At 45.3% G+C, this 19,641-nt stretch overlaps 1 protein-coding gene across 1 annotated transcript in view; it reads left to right on the top strand.

Moving 5' to 3' along the window:
• Positions 1-13,146: 13,146 nt before the first annotated feature.
• Positions 13,147-19,641, top strand: part of LOC143809838 (enoyl-[acyl-carrier-protein] reductase, mitochondrial-like) — a 215,804-nt gene continuing 209,309 nt past the window's right edge. The window contains exon 1 of the mRNA XM_077292831.1: positions 13,147-13,322. Coding sequence (XP_077148946.1) covers positions 13,147-13,322 — 176 coding nt within the window. The remainder of the gene's footprint in view (positions 13,323-19,641) is intronic.

The following is a 19,641-nucleotide window of genomic DNA, read 5'->3' as shown; positions in this document are numbered from 1 at the left end:
GTTTGTAAGCTTGCGAGCAGGGCCCTCATTCCTCCTGGTATCTATTTTAAACTGTGATTTCTGTTATGCTGTAATGTCTATTGTCTGTACAAGTCCCTTCTATAATTTGTAAAGCGCTGCGGAATATGTTAGCGCTATATAAATAAAAATTATTATTATATTATTATTATATCTACCTATACTATGTGTAGACATTTATTTTATCTATTTTATTGCAACCTGTCAGTGTGATTTTACTCTAAGCGCACAGGAATTGCCAGCTTTTCTATCTATCTATCTATCTATCTATCTATCTATCTATCTATCTATCTATCTATCTATCTATCTATCTATCTGTCATATATATATGTATATGTGTATATATATATATATATATATATATATATATATATATATACAGTATATGTGTGTGTTTTTAACAATATTTCGTTGTAAAGCGATATTGTCGCTCTTCCACCAGGGGGGAGTGATGGTACGTCTGATGGCTAGTGTTGAGCATTCCGATACCGCAAGTATCGGGTATCGGCCGATACTTGCGGGTATCGGAATTCCGATACCGAGATCCGATACTTTTGTGGTATCGGTATCGAAACAACATTAATGTAAAAATGTGTAAAATAAAGAATTAAAATAAAAAAATAGGGATATACTCACCCTCTGACGCGCCCTGGACTTTACCGCCGTAACCGGGAGCCTTCTTTGCTTCAAATGCGCGCGTTTTCTTCATTCCGTGACGTCACGGCTTGTGATTGGTCGCGTGCCGCCCATGTGGCGGCGGCGCGACCAATCACAGCAAGCCGTGACGTAATTTTAGGTCCTTCAGTATTTTAAAATTATGTTCCGGCTTTGTGATTGGTCGCGACGCGAAGCGACCAATCACAAGCCGTGACGTCACGGGAGGCAGGACAAGCGCGCATTTTAAAATGCGCGCGTGTCCAGCCTCCCGTGACGTCACGGCTTGTGATTGGTCGCATCGCGGCGCGACCAATCACAGCAAGCCGTGACGTAATTTTAGGTCCTTCAGTATTTTAAAATTACGTTCCGGCTTTGTGATTGGTCGCGACGCGAAGCGACCAATCACAAGCCGTGACGTCACGGGAGGCAGGACAAGCGCGCATTTTAAAATGCGCGCGTGTCCAGCCTCCCGTGACGTCACGGCTTGTGATTGGTCGCATCGCGGCGCGACCAATCACAGCAAGCCGTGACGTAATTTTAGGTCCTTCAGTATTTTAAAATTACGTTCCGGCTTTGTGATTGGTCGCGACGCGAAGCGACCAATCACAAGCCGTGACGTCACGGGAGGCAGGACAAGCGCACATTTTAAAATGCGCGCTTGTCCAGCCTCCCGTGACGTCACGGCTTGTGATTGGTCGCTTCGCGTCGCGACCAATCACAAAGCCGGAACGTAATTTTAAAATACTGAAGGACCTAAAATTACGTCACGGCTTGCTGTGATTGGTCGCGCCGCCACCACATGGGCGGCACGTGACCAATCACAAGCCGTGACGTCACGGAATGAAGAAAACGCGCGCATTTGAAGCAAAGAAGGCTCCCGGTTACGGCGGTAAAGTCCAGGGCGCGTCAGAGGGTGAGTATATCCCTATTTTTTTATTTTAATTCTTTCTTTTACACATTTATATGGATCCCAGGGCCTGAAGGAGAGTTTCCTCTCCTTCAGACCCTGGGAACCATCAGGGATACCGTCCGATACATGAGTCCCATTGACTTGTATTGGTATCGGGTATCGGTATCGGATTGGATCCGATACTTTGCCGGTATCGGCCGATACTTTCCGATACCGATACTTTCAAGTATCGGACGGTATCGCTCAACACTACTGATGGCACTAAAAGAGTTCACCAGACCAGGTATCACAGTCACACACTACACTTCACACTCCAACCACCAGGGGGAGCAAAGGGTTCTATCTATTAGGCCACTCCTCACACTCGGGTAAAACTGGGGGTTGGATAGGAAGTTAGAGAGAAGCTACCTGGGTTCGACCCAGAGAAGACCTGTCAGGCAGACAGGGGGAGAAGGAGGAACATCTGAGCTGCAGACAGAGGTCCCTGTCAGGGCTGGGATCCTGGCAGAGACTTAGCAAGAGATAGAACGTTATGGAGCTGCGCCTGCACCCCATTGCGGCAGCATCCTAAAAAAGGACAAGAAGCGGAGTATATTGTGGAGAAGTGAGAAACAAGATCACAGCACAAGGAGATAATACCGGGAGGAGTTCTGCCTTAAGATCGGCAACATCCTTCTGAGGTGCGTAGCCAGTGGCCGGAACACCGAGGGAGTAATAGGCTCTACGCATTACTTCAAACTATGGCAGGACAGTTAATTCCAAGTTGGCTGCCCAACTTTTAACCTAATGAAGACAACGGAGGCAAATTGTGGGAGAGGGGCGTCTCTAGGGTCCCTATAAAATAGCTCCAGGCCTACCCCGTCATACGGGTCATCCTATCCATACCATCTGGGGGACGGAGAGAGAATATCAGAAACATACATGACAGTTGTGAGGACTATCCCGTGGTGCTCAGCAGGGAAGTACTACAACACACAGGCGCTAGTAGGAAGGCTACTGATTTCCACCTGCAAAGGGAACTCTGGATGTGCCTTCGGACCAGCCGGATTCTGCCAGCCTTGTTAGCAGTGCTCTGGATTGTGGACACTGAAGTCTACAGTAAAAGGTAAAGAGACTGCAACCCTGTGTCCTCGTTATTTACTGCGACCTACACCATCATCATCTACCCTACTGGGAAGCCCTGGGGACATACTTCACCTGTGGGAAGGTATTCCATCTAGCTGCCATAACATCACCCCAGCGGACCCCTAAGCAGCGTCGGTCACCCTGACCGAACACCACAGGTGGCGTCACGAACACTTGACAAACTACACCCTTTAATTGGGCACCCCTTAGCAGGGCCACGGACCGGGTCGGGCCACCGTGACATCCCCAGAACTGTGACAGATGGACCCGGTACCAAGTACCCCACTGCCCTGCGCCTGGTGGCGATCCTACTTTGGCGTCATGAACAGGATCTACTTAAGCCTGAAAATCAGGTCATGTGTGCCTTGGAACTGTGTCTGAATTGTGCTTGAACTGTGATTTATTGCAAAGACTGTGTATTGCCACTTGCCGCCAAAAATTCCCGCCAAAACTGCCGCCATTACAGCGCCACGAGGAGCGCAGAAGAAGAAGTAGGGCGTGGAGTTGTTGGCGTGAATGAACTGAGAAGCGCGAAGAACAATGGCCGCCCAGTCTAAATATTTCTGCACCTTGAGGACGTGTCCGTCAGCAGCCGAGATCCGCCTCCTGATCCTCAATGGCGGGCGGAGACAACGAAAACGGAACTGCCCACGAAGGAAAGAGCGGGAAAAGGACCAGGAAGAGGCGAACTACATGGGGGACGCCATGGCGAGCTGCCCAGGACCAGAGCGTGGGGTCGGAGCAGAGGACTCCCCCAGCTACCCGGAAGGGCACCGGAACCAGGCCTCCACCGCTGATACCGACTCCCTGCAGGCCGGAATGGAGGAGTTGATTGACCAGCTCCTGCAGATGCGGGTAACCACCAGGGCTGCATACTGGACGACACCTGTGGAGGATTCCTCAACATCGCCACTGCTCCCTACATCGCTACAGGAGCCGCTGCCAACACCGTCGCGGACGCCGCCGCCAGCAGAGCCAGCCGACATCGAGGACAGCGCTGCGGCAGGTAAGAATGCCGACCCTGCCTTGGTGACCGAAGGACTGCTGATAGGCCCCATAGCAGTGCTACCTGCTGCCACAACTAAGACTAATGACATTAACCCCCTAGTCTCTGAACTAGCGAATCCCAACACTACCACCACTGTGTGCATCATTTCTACTATTGAACCTGCCACTAAAACCGACATTCGAACCCAGACTCCTAGTGACTTGATCGCATTTGTAAAGCGAACCAACGACATTGACACCACATCAGACGAGAGCAAAGAACCGAAGCTTCCCCGGTCGAGAAGTGTTCACTATCTTGCAACTTACAAGAATAAACCTCGGAAACCTGAAACTGTAAATAGTAAACTGTTTGTTTCCCTGTTTTTGCTGCTTTAAACCCGTTCAGGGTTATGTCTCTTAAAGGGATTTCTTTGTTGACCCGGGATCCCTATTGTTTTATGTTTTTGCACAAGTTTTCTACGTTTATCAAAGACTGCCGAATCATGGACGGTGAATGGTTCACAAACTGTCGCTGTATATAGTTTGCACCTTCTTAAAGGTGCTCCCTACTGGTTTTACAAAAAGAAGAGCTTTTTGAAGAGACTGTTCCTGATTACAGCGCGGAAGTTCTTACTTTGAACAGACTTGCAAATTGATGATTTGCACTACCCCAAAAGAGACTTGGTTCCCCTTAAAGGGAATGTTCAATTGTTGCACTTTGCTTAAAACATGATAATGTTGCCTTAAATAGCTAGATAGTAATAATGTTTTATATAGTGATAGTATGTAGTTAGTAAAGATAGTGATAAGGAATAGAAGTGTTGATAATGTTCTTTAAATAAAATTGAAGTTACAGTAATTGCTAGGTTTCATAGAATTAGACTAAAGGAAGAATGCAGTAGGCCCGGAGGGGTAGACAGATAGTCCTGCATACGTGGAAGTAAAAGAGAAAAAAAAAGAAAATGTTAATTTGCACTTGTGAGTTTTATAGCATGCCTTTAGTGGGTACACGCCCTTAAAGGAAAAGGTTGCTCTTAGTAGATAGTAGATAGCATACCTGTATGGGTAATAACAGTTATTTATAGTTAGTTAATTAATAAGTGTTATTTAAAATCTTAAGCACAATGTAAATATGTTTTTGTTTGCAACGTTCAAGTGTTCTCACCTCCCATAAAGGGAAGCACTGTTATATTTAATTGTTTACAGCATTCCAAAAATTTTGTATGTCTTTTGCTAACATGTATTGGTGTTCTTCTTTTCCCAGTCCGGAAGTACTGGATTTAATGGGGGGGGAGTGCAGCGCCCCAGAGTCCTGGTTGTTGCAGTATTGTCGCTTTTCCACCAGGGGGGAGTGATGGTACGTCTGATGGCACTAAAGGAGTTCACCAGACCAGGTATCACAGTCACACACTACACTTCACACTCCAACCACCAGGGGGAGCAAAGAGTTCTATCTATTAGGCCACTCCTCACACTCGGGTAAAACTGGGGGTTGGATAGGAAGTTAGAGAGAAGCTACCTGGGTTCGACCCAGAGAAGACCTGTCAGGCAGGCAGGGGGAGAAGGAGGAACATCTGAGCTGCAAACAGAGGTCCCTGTCAGGGGTGGGATCCTGGCAGAGACGTAGCAAGAGATAGAACGTTACGGAGCTGCACCTGCACCCCATTGTGGCAGCATCCTAAGAAAGGACAAGAAGCAGAGTATATTGTGGAGAAGTGAGAAACAAGATCACAGCACAAGGAGATAATACCAGAAGGAGTTCTGCCTTAAGATCAGCAACATCCTTCTGAGGCGCATAGCCGGTGGCCGTAACACCGAGGGAGTAATAGGCTCTACGCATTACTTCAAACTACGGCAAGACAGTTAATTCCAAGTTGGCTGCCCAACCTTTAACCTAATGAAGACAACGGAGGCAAATTGTGGGAGAGGGGCGTCTCTAGGGTCCCTATAAAATAGCTCCAGGCCTACCCCGTCATACGGGTCATCCTATCCATACCATCTGGGGGACGAAGAGAGAGAATATCAGAAACATACACGACAGTTGTGAGGACTATCCCGTGGTGCTCAGCAGGGAAGTACTACAACACACAGGCGCTAGTAGGAAGGCTACTGATTTCCACCTGCAAAGGGAACTCTGGATGTGACTTCGGACCAGCCGGATTCAGCCAGCCCTTTTAGCAGTGCTCTGGATTGTGGATGCTGAAGTCTACAGTAAATGGTAAAGAGACTGCAACCCTGTGTCCTCGTTATTTACTGCGACCTACACCATCATCATCTACCCTACTGGGAAGCCCTGGGGACATACTTCACCTGTGGGAAGGTATTCCATCTAGCTGCCATAACATCACCCCAGCGGACCCCTAAGCAGCGTCGGTCACCCTGACCGAACACCACAGGTGGTGTCACGAACACTTGTCAAACTACATCCTTTAATTGGGTGCCCCTTAGCAGGGCCACGGACCGGGCACGGATTGCATACGGATGTAATACGGATGTCATACGGATGTTGCGATAAAAAAATTGCATTGACATCGCATGACACTCACATGTTTTGCCTCCATTTTTTCGGTCCAGAAATCTGACTTTTTTTTCTCACATATGGGTATGAGCCCATAGGTTGATGTCTGAATTCCTGGGTGGATGTGGACACCTCTCAGTAAAGCCTGTATTTATGGGTAAGTAGGAACCTGCTATAATTATAATCACCACATGTTGCAGGGCGGAGTGCTCGGTCAGTAAGCTAACATACAAATGACAAAAAACTGACTGGTACATCCAGACTAGTGTGAATAGGTGCATACCAGGAGGAGCTACCTCCATATGCAATATACAAAAAAAGATTGCACTCTATCTTTTATTTTTCTGGTCAGTACGATTACAGCAATACCTCATTTATATAATGTTTTTATGCTTTGGGGCTTTTACACTATAAAAACTATTTTATAGAAAAAATAATTATTTTTACATTGCTTTATTCTGAGAGCTATAACTTTTTTAGTTTTTCATTGCTGGAGCTTTATAGCAGCTTGTCTTTTGCGGGAAAAGATGACAGTTTCAACGGTACCATTTTTATTTACATGTGTCTTTTTTTATCGTGTTTTTCTTACACTTTTTGTTCAGCCATATTTTTGCCTCATTCTTTATTTTTTTTACTGTGTTCACTGAGAGGGTTAACTAGTGGGACAGTTTTCTAGAGCAGGTCATTCCAGCCATGGCAATAGCAAATATGTGTACTTTTTTTTTTTTTTTTACATAAAATGTATTTATTGGATAAATATTTTTTTCTTTTTAGGGATTTTTTAAATTTTTACATTTTAAAAACTTTATTTTTTTATTTTTTTACATTGTCCCAGGATGGGACATCACTGTATAGTGACAGATTGCTGATCTGATACTCTGCAATGCTTCAGCACTGCAGGGGAACAGAGCAGGGGAGGAGGCATGTCAGCTCCTGCTCTTAGGATGTGCTCTTAGGCCAACTTCCCTGCCAGACCCTGAAGGACCCTGCGACCATCTTGAGGCCCGGGGGCATCATGCAGACCATGGAAGCACATAGCACACTCCCTCTGCGATGCTCCTCGATATAGCTATCACTAGGGTTGAGCGAAACGGATCGTTCATTTTCATAAGTCGCCGACTTTTGGCAAAGTCGGCGTCTCATGAAACCTGACCCGATCCCTGTGAGGGGTCGGCCATGCGGTACGCGATCTTGGCGCCAAAGTCGCGTTTCGTATGACGCGTTTAGCGCCATTTTTTCATCCAATGAAGGAGTGTGGGCAGAGTGATGACATAGGGGTTAGGGGCGTGCACGGCTATCATCATTTTATCGCTTGTGCGCAGTAGGGATTTGCAATGTGTAACACGAGATTTTCTGTGCTGGGACGGAGGGGGGGGGGAGAGAGAGAGAGAGAAAAGAAAAAAAAAAAAAATCCCCATTGACGTGCATAGGGTTTCGTGTTCCAGCCGATCCTCGACTTTTCGCAGTAATCGGCCGATTTCGCCCGACTCGACTTTTCAAAAAGTCGGGTTTCGCGAAACATGACTCGACCCTAAAAAAGTCAAAGTCGCTCAACCCTAGCTATCACTACTGACAGCGGTATCAGAGGGGTTAAACGTCTGCTATCGGTTCTAGCACCGATCGTGGGCATTGCTGCAGGGTGTCAGCTCTCATATAAAGCTGACACCCATACCCGATCACAGCGGCTCTCAACGTAAGCCTGCGTGATCAAGGTGCCATACCTACCGTATATATTTGAGTATAAGCCGAGATTTTCAGCCCATTTTTTTAGGCTGAAAGTGCCCCTCTCGGCTTATACTCAAGTCATTGTCCCAGGGGCTCAGCGGGGGAGGGGGAGCAGCAGCTGTCCATCATACTCACCAGCTTCTGGCACGTCACTGCATGTCCCTGCTTCTCCGGCGCCCGCAGCTCTTCCTGTGTTCAGCTGTCAGGTGGTACCGCTCATTAAAGTAATGAATATGGATGCGACTCCACTCCCATAGGGGTGGAGCTGCATATTCATTACTTTAATGAGCAGTACCAGTGACCGCTGAACACAGGAACAAGCTGCTAGCGCCATCGCATCGGAGAAGCATGGACCGCGCCAGAAGGATGAGTATAACGGGGGAGGTGAGCCATGCGATATTCACCTGCCCCGTTCCACCGCCACGTGCTGCTCCGTGTTCCACATCCTCTGGCTGTGAAGTTCAGGTCAGAGAGCGCACTGATGGGTTTAGTGTGAACAGTCACTGCAGAGAGACAGAAGAGTGGTGCGCGGCGGTGGAACGGGGACAAGTGAATATCACAAGTGCCAGTGTCCCTGCCTGCTCAGGACAAGAGGTGAGTATGTCATTTTTTTTTTAATCGCAGCAGCAGCATATGGGGAAAATGTTTCTATGGAGCATCTTATGGGGCCATAATCAACCTTTATGCAGCAATATGGGGCAAATGTTTCTATGGAGCATCTTATGGGGCTGTAATCAACCTTAATGCAGCATTATAAAGGGCAAATGTTTCAATGGAGCATCTTATGGGGCCATATTCAACATTAACGCAGCATTATATGGGGCAAATGTCTATGGAGCATCTTATGGGGCCATAATCAACCTTTATGCATCATCATATGGGGCGCATTTTCTATGGAGCATTTTATGGGGCCATAATCAACCTTAATTCAGCATTATATGGGGCAAATGTTTCTATGGAGCATCTTATGGGGCCATAATCAACCTTTGTGTAGCATTATATGGGGCACATTTTCTATGGAGCATCTTATGGGGCCATAATCAACCTTTATGCAGCATTGTATGGGACGAATAGGTTCTATGGAGCATCTTATGGGGCCATAATCAACCTTTGTGCAGCATTATATAGGGCATATTTTTGTATGAAACATCTTATGGGGCCCATCATAACCTTTATGGAGCATTATATGGGGCATATTTTATTATGGAGCATCTTATGGGGCCCATCATGAACTCTCTGGAGCATTATATGGGGCTCCTGACTCAATATGGATATTCAAAAACACTTAACCTACTGTTGTCTCAATTAATTTTACTTTTATTGGTATCCATTTTTATTTTTGAAATTTACCAGTAACTGCTTCATTTCCAACCCTAGGCTTATGGTTGAGTCATTAAGTTTTCCCAGTTTTTTGTGGCAAAATTATGGGTCTCGGCTTATACTGGGGTTGGCTTATACTCGAGTATATATGGTACTAGATGGTGGCCCGATTCTAACGCATCGGGTATTCTAGAATATGTATGCGTAGTGTATAGCACAGCCCACGTAGTATATTGCACAGCCACGCAGTACATTGCGCGGCACATGCAGTACATTGCGCAGCCCACGCAGTACATTGCGCAGCCCACGCAGTACATTGCGCAGCCCACGCAGTACATTGCGTAGCCCACGCAGTACATTGCGCAGCCCACGCAGTACATTGCGCAGCCCACGTAGTACAGTGCGCAGCCCATGTAGTACTTTGCGCAGCCCACGTTGTATATTGCGCAGCCCACATAGTACATTGCACAGCCTACGTAGTATATTGCACAGCCCACGTAGTATATTGCACAGCCTACGTTGTATATTGCGCAGCCCACATTGTATATTGCACAGCCCACGCAGTACATTGCGCAGCCAACGTAGTACATTGCGCAGCACACGTAGTACATTGCGCAGCCCACGTAGTACATTGCGCAGCCCACATTGTATATTGCGCAGCCCACATTGTATATTGCGCAGCCCACGTTGTATATTGCGCAGCCCACATTGTATATTGCGCAGTCTACATAGTATATTGCGCAGGCCACGTTGTATATTGCGCAGCCCACGTAGTATATTGCGCAGCCCACATTGTACATTGCGCAGCCCACGTTGTATATTGCACAGCCCACGTTGTATATTGCACAGCCCACATAGTATATTGCGCAGCCCACATAGTACATTGCGCAGCCCACGTAGTACATTGCGCAGCCCACATTGTATATTGGGCAGCCCACGTTGTATATTGCGCAGCCCACGTTTTATATTGCGCAGCCCACGTAGTATATTGCACAGCCCACGTAGTATATTGCACAGCCCACGTAGTATATTGCGCAGCCCACATAGTATATTGCGCAGTCCACGTAGTATATTGCGCAGGCCACGTTGTGTATTGCCCAGCCCACATATATAGCAATGTGGGCATGATATCCCTGTTAAAAAAAAAGAATTAAAATAAAAAATAGTTATATACTCACCTTCCGTTGGTGCCTGGATCCAGGAAGCGGGTACCGACGCTTGGGATCCACCGAAGCTCCGCGGAGCCACTCGCGTGGCTGCCGCCATCTTCCGTTCCCAGGATGCATTGCAAAATTACCCAGAAGACTTAGCGGTCTCGTGAGACCGGGAACGGAAGATGGCGGCCGGCGCGAGCGGCTAGGCATACTACGGACGGTGAGTATAGCAGGTTTTTTGTTTTTTTATTATTTTTAACATTACATTTTTTTACTATTGATGCCGCATAGGCTGCCTCAATAGTAAAAAATTGGGGACACAGGGTTAATAGCAGCTGTTACGGAGTGCGTTACCCGCGGCATAACGCGGTCCGTTACTGCCGGCATTAATCCTGTGTGAGCAGTAACCGGAGGGGAGTATGCGGGCGCCGGGCACTGAGTGCGGGGAGTAAGGAGCAGCCATTTTCTTCCGGACTGTGCGCGTCGCTGATTGGTCATGGCAATGGTCGTGGGCATTTTGCCATGACCAATCAGCGACTTGGATTCCATGACAGACAGAGGCCGCGACCAATGAATATCCATGACAGAAAGAAAGACAGAAGGACAGAAGGACAGAAAGATGGAAGTGACCCTTAGACAATTATATAGTAGATATGGTGGTTTGCAACTACGGAGCTGCCGTGGTGCCATATATGTACGGCGCATGTCAGAAAGGGGTTAAAAGCAAATTGGCTTCAGTTCATGTAATTTTTATATTTCTCAATGTTGCTATCAAATCTGTGCAGATAATTAATTTAGTTATCCAAAATACATCTAATAAATCACAGTAACCACTCTAATATAAACTTATAGCTAACAAAATACTGTGTATCATAGTTCTTGACTTGCTGAATTCAGTATGTCTTTTACATTTAGTTGTAGTTGTACAGGTCCTTCTCAAAAAATTTGCATATAGTGTTAAATTTCATTATTTACCATAATGTAATGATTACAATTAAACTTTCATATATTATAGATTCATTATCCACCAACTGAAATTTGTCAGGTCTTTTATTGTTTTAATACTGATGATTTTGGCCTACAACTCCTGATAACCCAAAAAACCTGTCTCAATAAATTAGCATATCAAGAAAAGGTTCTCTAAATGACCTATTACCCTAATCTTCTGAATCAACTAATTAACTCTAAACACATGCAAAAGATACCTGAGGCTTTTAAAAACTCCCTGCCTGGTTCATTACTCAAAACCCCCATCATGGGTAAGACTAGCGACCTGACAGATGTCAAGAAGGCCATCATTGACACCCTCAAGCAAGAGGGTAAGACCCAGAAAGAAATTTCTCAACAAATAGGCTGTTCCCAGAGTGCTGTATCAAGGCACCTCAATGGTAAGTCTGTTGGAAGGAAACAATGTGGCAGAAAACGCTGTACAACGAGAAGAGGTGACCGGACCCTGAGGAAGATTGTGGAGAAGGACCGATTCCAGACCTTGGGGAACCTGAGGAAGCAATGGACTGAGTCTGGTGTGGAAAGGCGTGTGCAGGAAATGGGCTACAGGTGCCGCATTCCCCAGGTAAAGCCACTTTTGAACCATAAACAGCGGCAGAAGCGCCTGACCTGGGCTACAGAGAAGCAGCACTGGACTGTTGCTAAGTGGTCCCAAGTACTTTTTTCTGATGAAAGCAAATTTTGCATGTCATTCGGAAATCAAGGTGCCAGAGTCTGGAGGAAGACTGGGAGAAGGAAATGCCAAAATGCCTGAAGTCCAGTGTCAAGTACCCACAGTCAGTGATGGTGTGGGGTGCCATGTCAGCTGCTGGTGTTGGTCCACTGTGTTTCATCAAGGGCAGGGTCAATGCAGCTAGCTATCAGGAGATTTTGGAGCACTTCATGCTTCCATCGGCTGAAATGCTTTATGGAGATGAAGATTTCATTTTTCAGCACGACCTGGCACCTGCTCACAGTGCCAAAACCACTGGTAAATGGTTTACTGACCATGGTATTACTGTGCTCAATTGGCCAGCCAACTCTCCTGACCTGAACCCCATAGAGAATCTGTGGGATATTGTGAAGAGAAAGTTGAGAGACGCAAGACCCAACACTCTGGATGAGCTTAAGGCCGCTATTGAAGCATCCTGGGCCTCCATAACATCTCAGCAGTGTCACAGGCTGATTGCCTCCATGCCACGCCGCATTGAAGCAGTCATTTCTGCCAAAGGATTCCCGACAAAGTATTGAGTGCATAACTGAACATTATTATTTGATGTTTTTTTTGTTTGTTATTAAAAAACACTTTTATTTGATTGGACGGGTGAAATATGCTAATTTATTGAGACAGGTTTTTTGGGTTATCAGGAGTTGTAGGCCAAAATCATCAGTATTAAAACAATAAAAGACCTGACAAATTTCAGTTGGTGGATAATGAATCTATAATATATGAAAGTTTAATTGTAATCATTACATTATGGTAAATAATGAAATTTAACACTATATGCTAATTTTTTGAGAAGGACCTGTATTTAGTAGAATGTATTGCTGCCTCAATGAAACATACGTAACATTTACTATATTCTGATTGCAAAAAAATTCTAGGAAATAGGTGGCACTAGAGTTAAAGTCTTCTTCCTCTCTGAAGAAGCAATTTGCATTATTGAGTAACCATGTAGTCGTTTTGTGAAAATACATTGAAACAGGAAGCTAACTTCTCTTCTGCTTGTTACGTTATACCACATATGGAGAAGACTGGTGTGTTAAGACTTCTAAAAGGATTGTTTGTTTCTAAGACCAAACAATATGAGACAATTTATAATGGTCAATTCAATTACAGAAGATCCTCAAAATGGTCCAACCAGACATCTTGTGAAAGCCTCATCTACAGAAGACATGGTCCTTGGAAGGAAGTTTTAAAGTAAGCAATTCAATGATCATGTGTTTTGACTTTTGAGGAGATGATGCCACATTTGATTATTTTTATAGCATAGTGATCTTTAAGCTGAACTTTTTTTGACAATCAAACACACTTTCTTTTGCACAGTAGATTAGTTGTATTAAAGGACTCATCCAGTCGTAAGCTACAACTCTGCAGTCACTCTCTGTGAGTGCAGACTTGTGAATCCTCACATTGCGCCCGACATACTGCAATAATTCTCTGGTGCCGGTGTCGGGAATGTCAGGTGAGCAATTGCAAGAATGTGATTTGCATACATGTAGTAGCCTAACTCAATGCAAGTGCATTGGAAGAGGTTGGAAACAGTCTATTCTGAATGACCGCCTACTCCCATTGAGAGTACCCTGCAGAATCCTCACAGCTCGCAGTTCTCCCACTGTGAGGATTCACAAGTCTGCAGTTAAAAAGAGTAACTGCAGGCTCGTAGTTTAAGATCAGCCAACCCCTTATCAGCCTCTTCTTGATATAGACAAACCACTTTGGGTGACATAATGTGATTTAACACATACTCATGTCTTAAAGTCTTAGGATAAATCAGAATAGTTTGTACCTGGCTTTCACATTCACCTCCAAAGCAGCAAGCAGCTTTTATCACATCCATATTATGATGATGTCACAATTCCTCTTATCTGGATGCAGTGAACGAAAGTTCTGCAGTCCAATTTAAGAATGGGGTATGCTAAGCTGCCAGTATGGTGATGGACAGCTTAGCCGCGCAATCAGATGCTAGGGCGTGCTGAGCTGTAAGTGTTTGGAGGTCACCAGTGTGTGCCAGGGCTCCATCCATGTGTCTTGTCCAAAGGAATTACCTGGCTATTTAACCAGCTCTCTGCCTTTGATTACTGCCAATTGTAGCTTTGCTCATGAGGTGTCTGCTTGCTCCTTGTCTGGTATTCTGATCTTTGCTGCTTGACCTAGGATTTGCCTTGACCATTTGTTTGCCAAGAACATTTGTTATTATTGCTGCCTTGTTGGAATATTGACCGTCAAATATTTCATGACTACACCTTCGTCTCATCTGTTAGTCTATGACGTACTCTTTTGGCTATTGACCTCGCACCCCTTGACTGTCCAGTCTCATGGCTTATATACAGCAAATATACAGTAGTAATAATTAGTAACACCCTACATGCGTTTGTCTATTTTCTGCATCCATGAATCATTTTTTTGCATACATGCTGCAGACAAAAAAGAATGAATATTTATTGATCAAGAAATTTTGTTTTCAATGGATTAGACAAAATAAATGTCTGCAAAGGTACATAAATGCTTTAAATCAACAAATTCAGACATATCTAATAAGGAATTTCAGTCACAAAATCTGTTGTTGAGCAATTTCTTTAGTTATCTGTTGACCAGCGTGCATTCGTGTCTCCTCACAGACCACTGTTTGCTTGCAATGCATTCCCTAATGATGATAAGTTTTGTTGCTCTTCTACAGTAATTAGACATTTATCCTTCAGAAAAGCTGCTGCTCTGGAATTAGCCGACCTTTTTTCCCATTACCTAAATAATTAGAATGCATTTGATTTTATTTCAGTAAAGCTTGAAAACGAATAATTAAAGTGAATGATACTGAGCATCATTGCTGCTTAGTTTGTGAAAATACAATTATTTTAGTCCTTTTCCTGATTACCGATGTTGACATTAATTACCAATGAATAAAGCTATTTGAAAATTCCCTTTTTTATTTCATTACATCGTATGGTCAAATTAGTTGTGGAAAAGAACCCCACAATTTTAGCAATGACTTGGCTATATTTATCAAATAGATTAGTTAACTGTTATGGCATGCACAGTTTTGGCTGAAGTCCATAAATAAACAGCGTTAAGCAGCAAAAAAGGCAACGCAGCAAGATTGAGTTACAGGAAACTGGGCAGAAACTGTTACCCCCAAAACCATTAAAATGATTGTGTTGTTTTTTAAAAATTACACTAGTTGATCTCTTAATGCTGCCAAACAACTTAGAGCATCACAGCCTCATGCTAACTTTTCATACCTAGCAGTGCCCTGTTGCTAACGTAATTCAGCACACCATATCTCACCTTGTCATTTAGTGGCGTGAAAATCAGCTTTGTGCAGAGCTCATGCAGAGTTAAAAAAAAAAAAATTGGCTGTTACAAGCGTGATACAGCCCGCTTTATCCCAACTTGTCATTTAGTGGAGGTGAAATTGTCCTGTAATTTGACTTGTTGCACAGTGAAAAAAAAAATGCCAGTTGCTAACATGATGCAGCATGCCATAACTCACCTTGTTATTTAGTGGTGGTGAAATTATTCTGTGTTCAGAGCTTTTACACAGTAAATCAAAATATTTTTTGCAGTTGCTAATATCATTTAGCACGCCATATCTCATCCTGTCATTTAGTGATGGTGAAATTTATCTTTCAGTAAAGCTGTTGCACGGTAAAAAAAATGTTAATGTAGCTTATCATGATACAGCCCACCGTATCCCACTGTTAGGGCTGGCGGAACGCACCAAGTAAATATAATGATAGTAAAGGTGCGTTTGCAGCCCGGGGTCCACCGTGCAGGAGTGTAACCTGCTGCTTGTTAATGGCGGCACTATATGGTGGTACTATGCCAGAATAGACACGGGTTCCTTCACCCGGTCTGTATAAGAGCGAACTCTGTTGCTTCACAGAGTCGCAAGGAATAAAGGTAATACTGTGCCCTGTTAGCAGTCACAGGGTGCAACAAATGGAAACTAGTGGGATCCCTGTAATTCACCCCACTATGTTGGTGATTGATCCCACTCTGACCCTTGGTGGCTTTTGAGCCCGCGCCTGATGACACCCTGGGATCAAGCAGCAGTTCCCACCCTACACTGACAGATTGTCAGGAGAAACTAGAGATGGCCGCACAGAGTGCGTACAGCACCGCACTGGCGGTCACTGCTGGTTAGACACAGTATAGATTGTGCCTTGTGCTGGATGGCACTATCTGGCGCTAGACAGCTCCAACATTCATGAACATTCATCAACTCTAGGGATGGGAATGATTCAGAGCTTTCACCAGAACAGGCATACATCCACACACAATTACTGATTTATTCTAGCGCAAGTCTGAGGGGCCATGTGAACCTTTAATAGCTGCAGTTCTCTAGGACCTTCCTAGTGGACCAATAGGAGATGGTACAGGGCCTGAGTGTCTTCCCTTGGGCATGCTCAGAAGGAAGAAAGCAGGACTTAGTCCCAGGAGCGCCTGCTCGCCGCTGAACAGTATTGGTTATAATGGCTGAACCTTGAAGGGCAGCAGTAACCAAATGCACAGTATCTGTCTGAGCCAGGCGCTGGGACCGACGTCTCTGCTGAGCAGGCTCCACTGCGGCCAGTGGAGAATGAGAGACCACAGCGGAGGTGGTTCAAGATTCCCCCTGTGCAGCGGCGGGAACTCAACACTAGGGTTGAGCGACCTTTACTTTTATAGGATCGGGTCGGGTTTCACGAAACCCGACTTTTTCAAAAGTCGGGTCGAGTGAAATCGGCTGATCCTATAAAAAATTCGGGGTCGGCCGAAACTCGAAACCCAATGCAGTGCATTGGGTTTCCAATGGTTCCCAGGGTCTGAAGGAGCGGAAACTCTCCTTCAGGCCCTGGGATCCATATTTAAGTGTAAAATAAAGAATTAAAATAAAAAATATCGCTATACTTACACTCTGACGGGCCCTGGTACTAACCGGGAACCTTCCTTCCTTAGAATCAGCCTTCCAAGACCTTGCGGTGACGTCGCGGTGACGTCGCGGCTTGTGATTGGTCGCGCGGCCCCCATGTGACCGCTCGCGCGACCAATCATAAGCCGCGACGTCACCGTGACGTCACCGAAGGCCCTGGAAGGGCTGATTCTTAGGAAGGAAGGCTGCCGGAACGAAGCCGAGGGTGAGTATATTCCTATTAGGTATATACTCACCCTCGGACATGCCCTGCTTCTTTCCGACAGCCTTCCTTCCTAAGAATCAGCCCTTCCAGGGCCTTCGGTGACGTCACGGTGACGTCGCGGCTTGTGATTGGTCGCGCGAGCGGTCACATGGGGGCCGCGCGACCAATCACAAGCCGCGACGTCACCGCGACGTCACCGCAAGGTCCTGGAAGGCTGATTCTAAGGAAGGAAGGTTCCCGGTTAGTACCAGGGCCCGTCAGAGGGTAAGTATGGCGATATTTTTTATTTTAATTCTTTATTTTACACTTAAATCTGAATTCCGATACCAATTCCCGATATCTTAAACATATCGGGAATCGGTATCGGAATTCCGATTCCAGATTCAGAAGATCGCCGACCTCATGGCCGACCCCACACAGGGGTCGGGTTTCATGAAACCCGACTTTGCCAAAAGTCGGCGACTTCTGAAAATTGCCGACCCGTTTCGCTCAACCCTACTCAACACCTAACACCCACCTTGTCATTAAGTGGCAGTGAATTTGTTGTGCGATTTGACCTGTTGCACAGTGAAAAAAAAATTTGGGCAGTTGCTAATGTGATTCAGCACATCATATCTCACCTTGTCATTTAGTGGCGCTGAAATTGTTCTGTGTTCAGAGCTGTTGCACAGTAAAAAGAAAATATATATTTTACAGTTACTAATGTGATTCAGTACGCCATATTTCACCATTTTATTTAGTGGTGGTGAAATAGTACTGTGATTTGACCTTTTGCACAGTGAGAAAAAATTATTTGGCAGTTGCTCACGTGCCTCAGCACGCCACAACTCACCCTGTCATTTAGTGGTGGTGAAATTAATCTTTTCCTGCAACTGTTGCACAGTAAAAAAAATTCTGTAGCTAAACATGATACAGCCCACCTTATCCCACCTTGTCATTCAGTGGCAGTGACATTTTTCAGTGTGCAGAACTGTTGCTCAGTAAAAAAAATTGCACTTGCTGACGTGATACAGCATGCCTTATCTCACCTTGTCATTTAGTGGTGGTGAAATTGTCCTGTGATTTGAGCTGTTGCCCAGTAAAAAAATAATAATTTTGCCAGCTGATAATGTGATTCAGCATGCCATATCTTGTCATTTAGTGGTGGTTAAATTTAGCTGTGTGCAGAGCTCACACAGAGTAAAAGAAAAACATTTTTTTCAGTGACAAAAGTCATACAGCAGGCTAGATCTGAGTTTGAAATTGTTTTCAGCATATATTATATTGTCTACAGGCCTCATCCACAGTAAAAAAAAAATACTTTCTTTTGTTAGTAACGTTATACAGCAGGCTAAATATCAGTTTGAAATTTTTGCCACTCATGAGCAATAGACAGTGACAGAAGCGTCTCACCTGGGCCAAGAGAAAAAGTATTAGGCTATGTGCACACTTTGCGGGGTCCTCTGCGGGTTCTCCCGCAGCAGATTTGATAAATCTGCAGGGCAAAACCGCTGCGGTTATCCCTGCAGATTTATAGCGGTTAGCTTTGCGGTTTCCGCTGCGGGTTTACTCCTATACTATTGATGCTGCATATGCTGCAATATGTAACATCAATAGTAATGTTAAAAATAATAAAAAAAGGTTATATACTCACCCTCTGACATCCCGATCTCCTCGGCGCTGCACGCGGCGGTCTGGTTCCAAAGATGCTGTGCGAGAAGGACCTTTGTGACGTCACGATCATGTGACTGCGACGTCACGGTCATGTGACCGCGACATCACCGCAGGTACTGCTCGCACAGCAACCCTGCCACCGGACGGCCGCGTGCAGCGCTGAGAGGTGAGTATATCATTATTTTTTATTTCAATTCTTTTTTTTACACAAATATGGTTCTCAGGGCCTGGTGGAGAGTCTCCTCTTCTCCACCCCGGGTACCATCCGCACATGATCCGCTTACTTCCCGCATCGTGGGCACAGCCCCATGCGGGAAGTAAGCGGATCAATGCTTTCCTATGTGTGCAGAATCGCAGCGATTCTGCACAAAGAAGTGACATGCTGCGGAATGTAAACCGCTGCGTTTCTGCATGGTTTTTCCCGCATCATGTGCACAGTGGATTGCGGTTTCCATAGGGTTTACATGTAACTGTAAACGCAATGGAAACTGCTGTGGACCCGCAGCTGCAGAAACGCTGTGGATCCGCAGTAAAAGTGTGAACATGGCCTTAGGCTGTTTCTCAGTAGTCCAAGGTGTTGATTTCAGATGAAAATAAATTTTGCATTTCATTTGGAAATCAACATCCCAGAGTCTGGAGGAAGAGTGGAGAGACACACAATCCAAGCTGCTTGAGGTGTAGTGTGAAGTTTCCACAATCAGTGATGGTTTGGGGAGCCATGTCATCTGCAGGTGTAGGTCCGCTGTGTT

Source organism: Ranitomeya variabilis, chromosome 2, assembly GCF_051348905.1.
Source record: "Ranitomeya variabilis isolate aRanVar5 chromosome 2, aRanVar5.hap1, whole genome shotgun sequence".
In the NCBI taxonomy this organism is placed as follows: domain Eukaryota; kingdom Metazoa; phylum Chordata; class Amphibia; order Anura; family Dendrobatidae; genus Ranitomeya; species Ranitomeya variabilis.
This window is presented reverse-complemented; position numbering and strand designations above follow the sequence as displayed.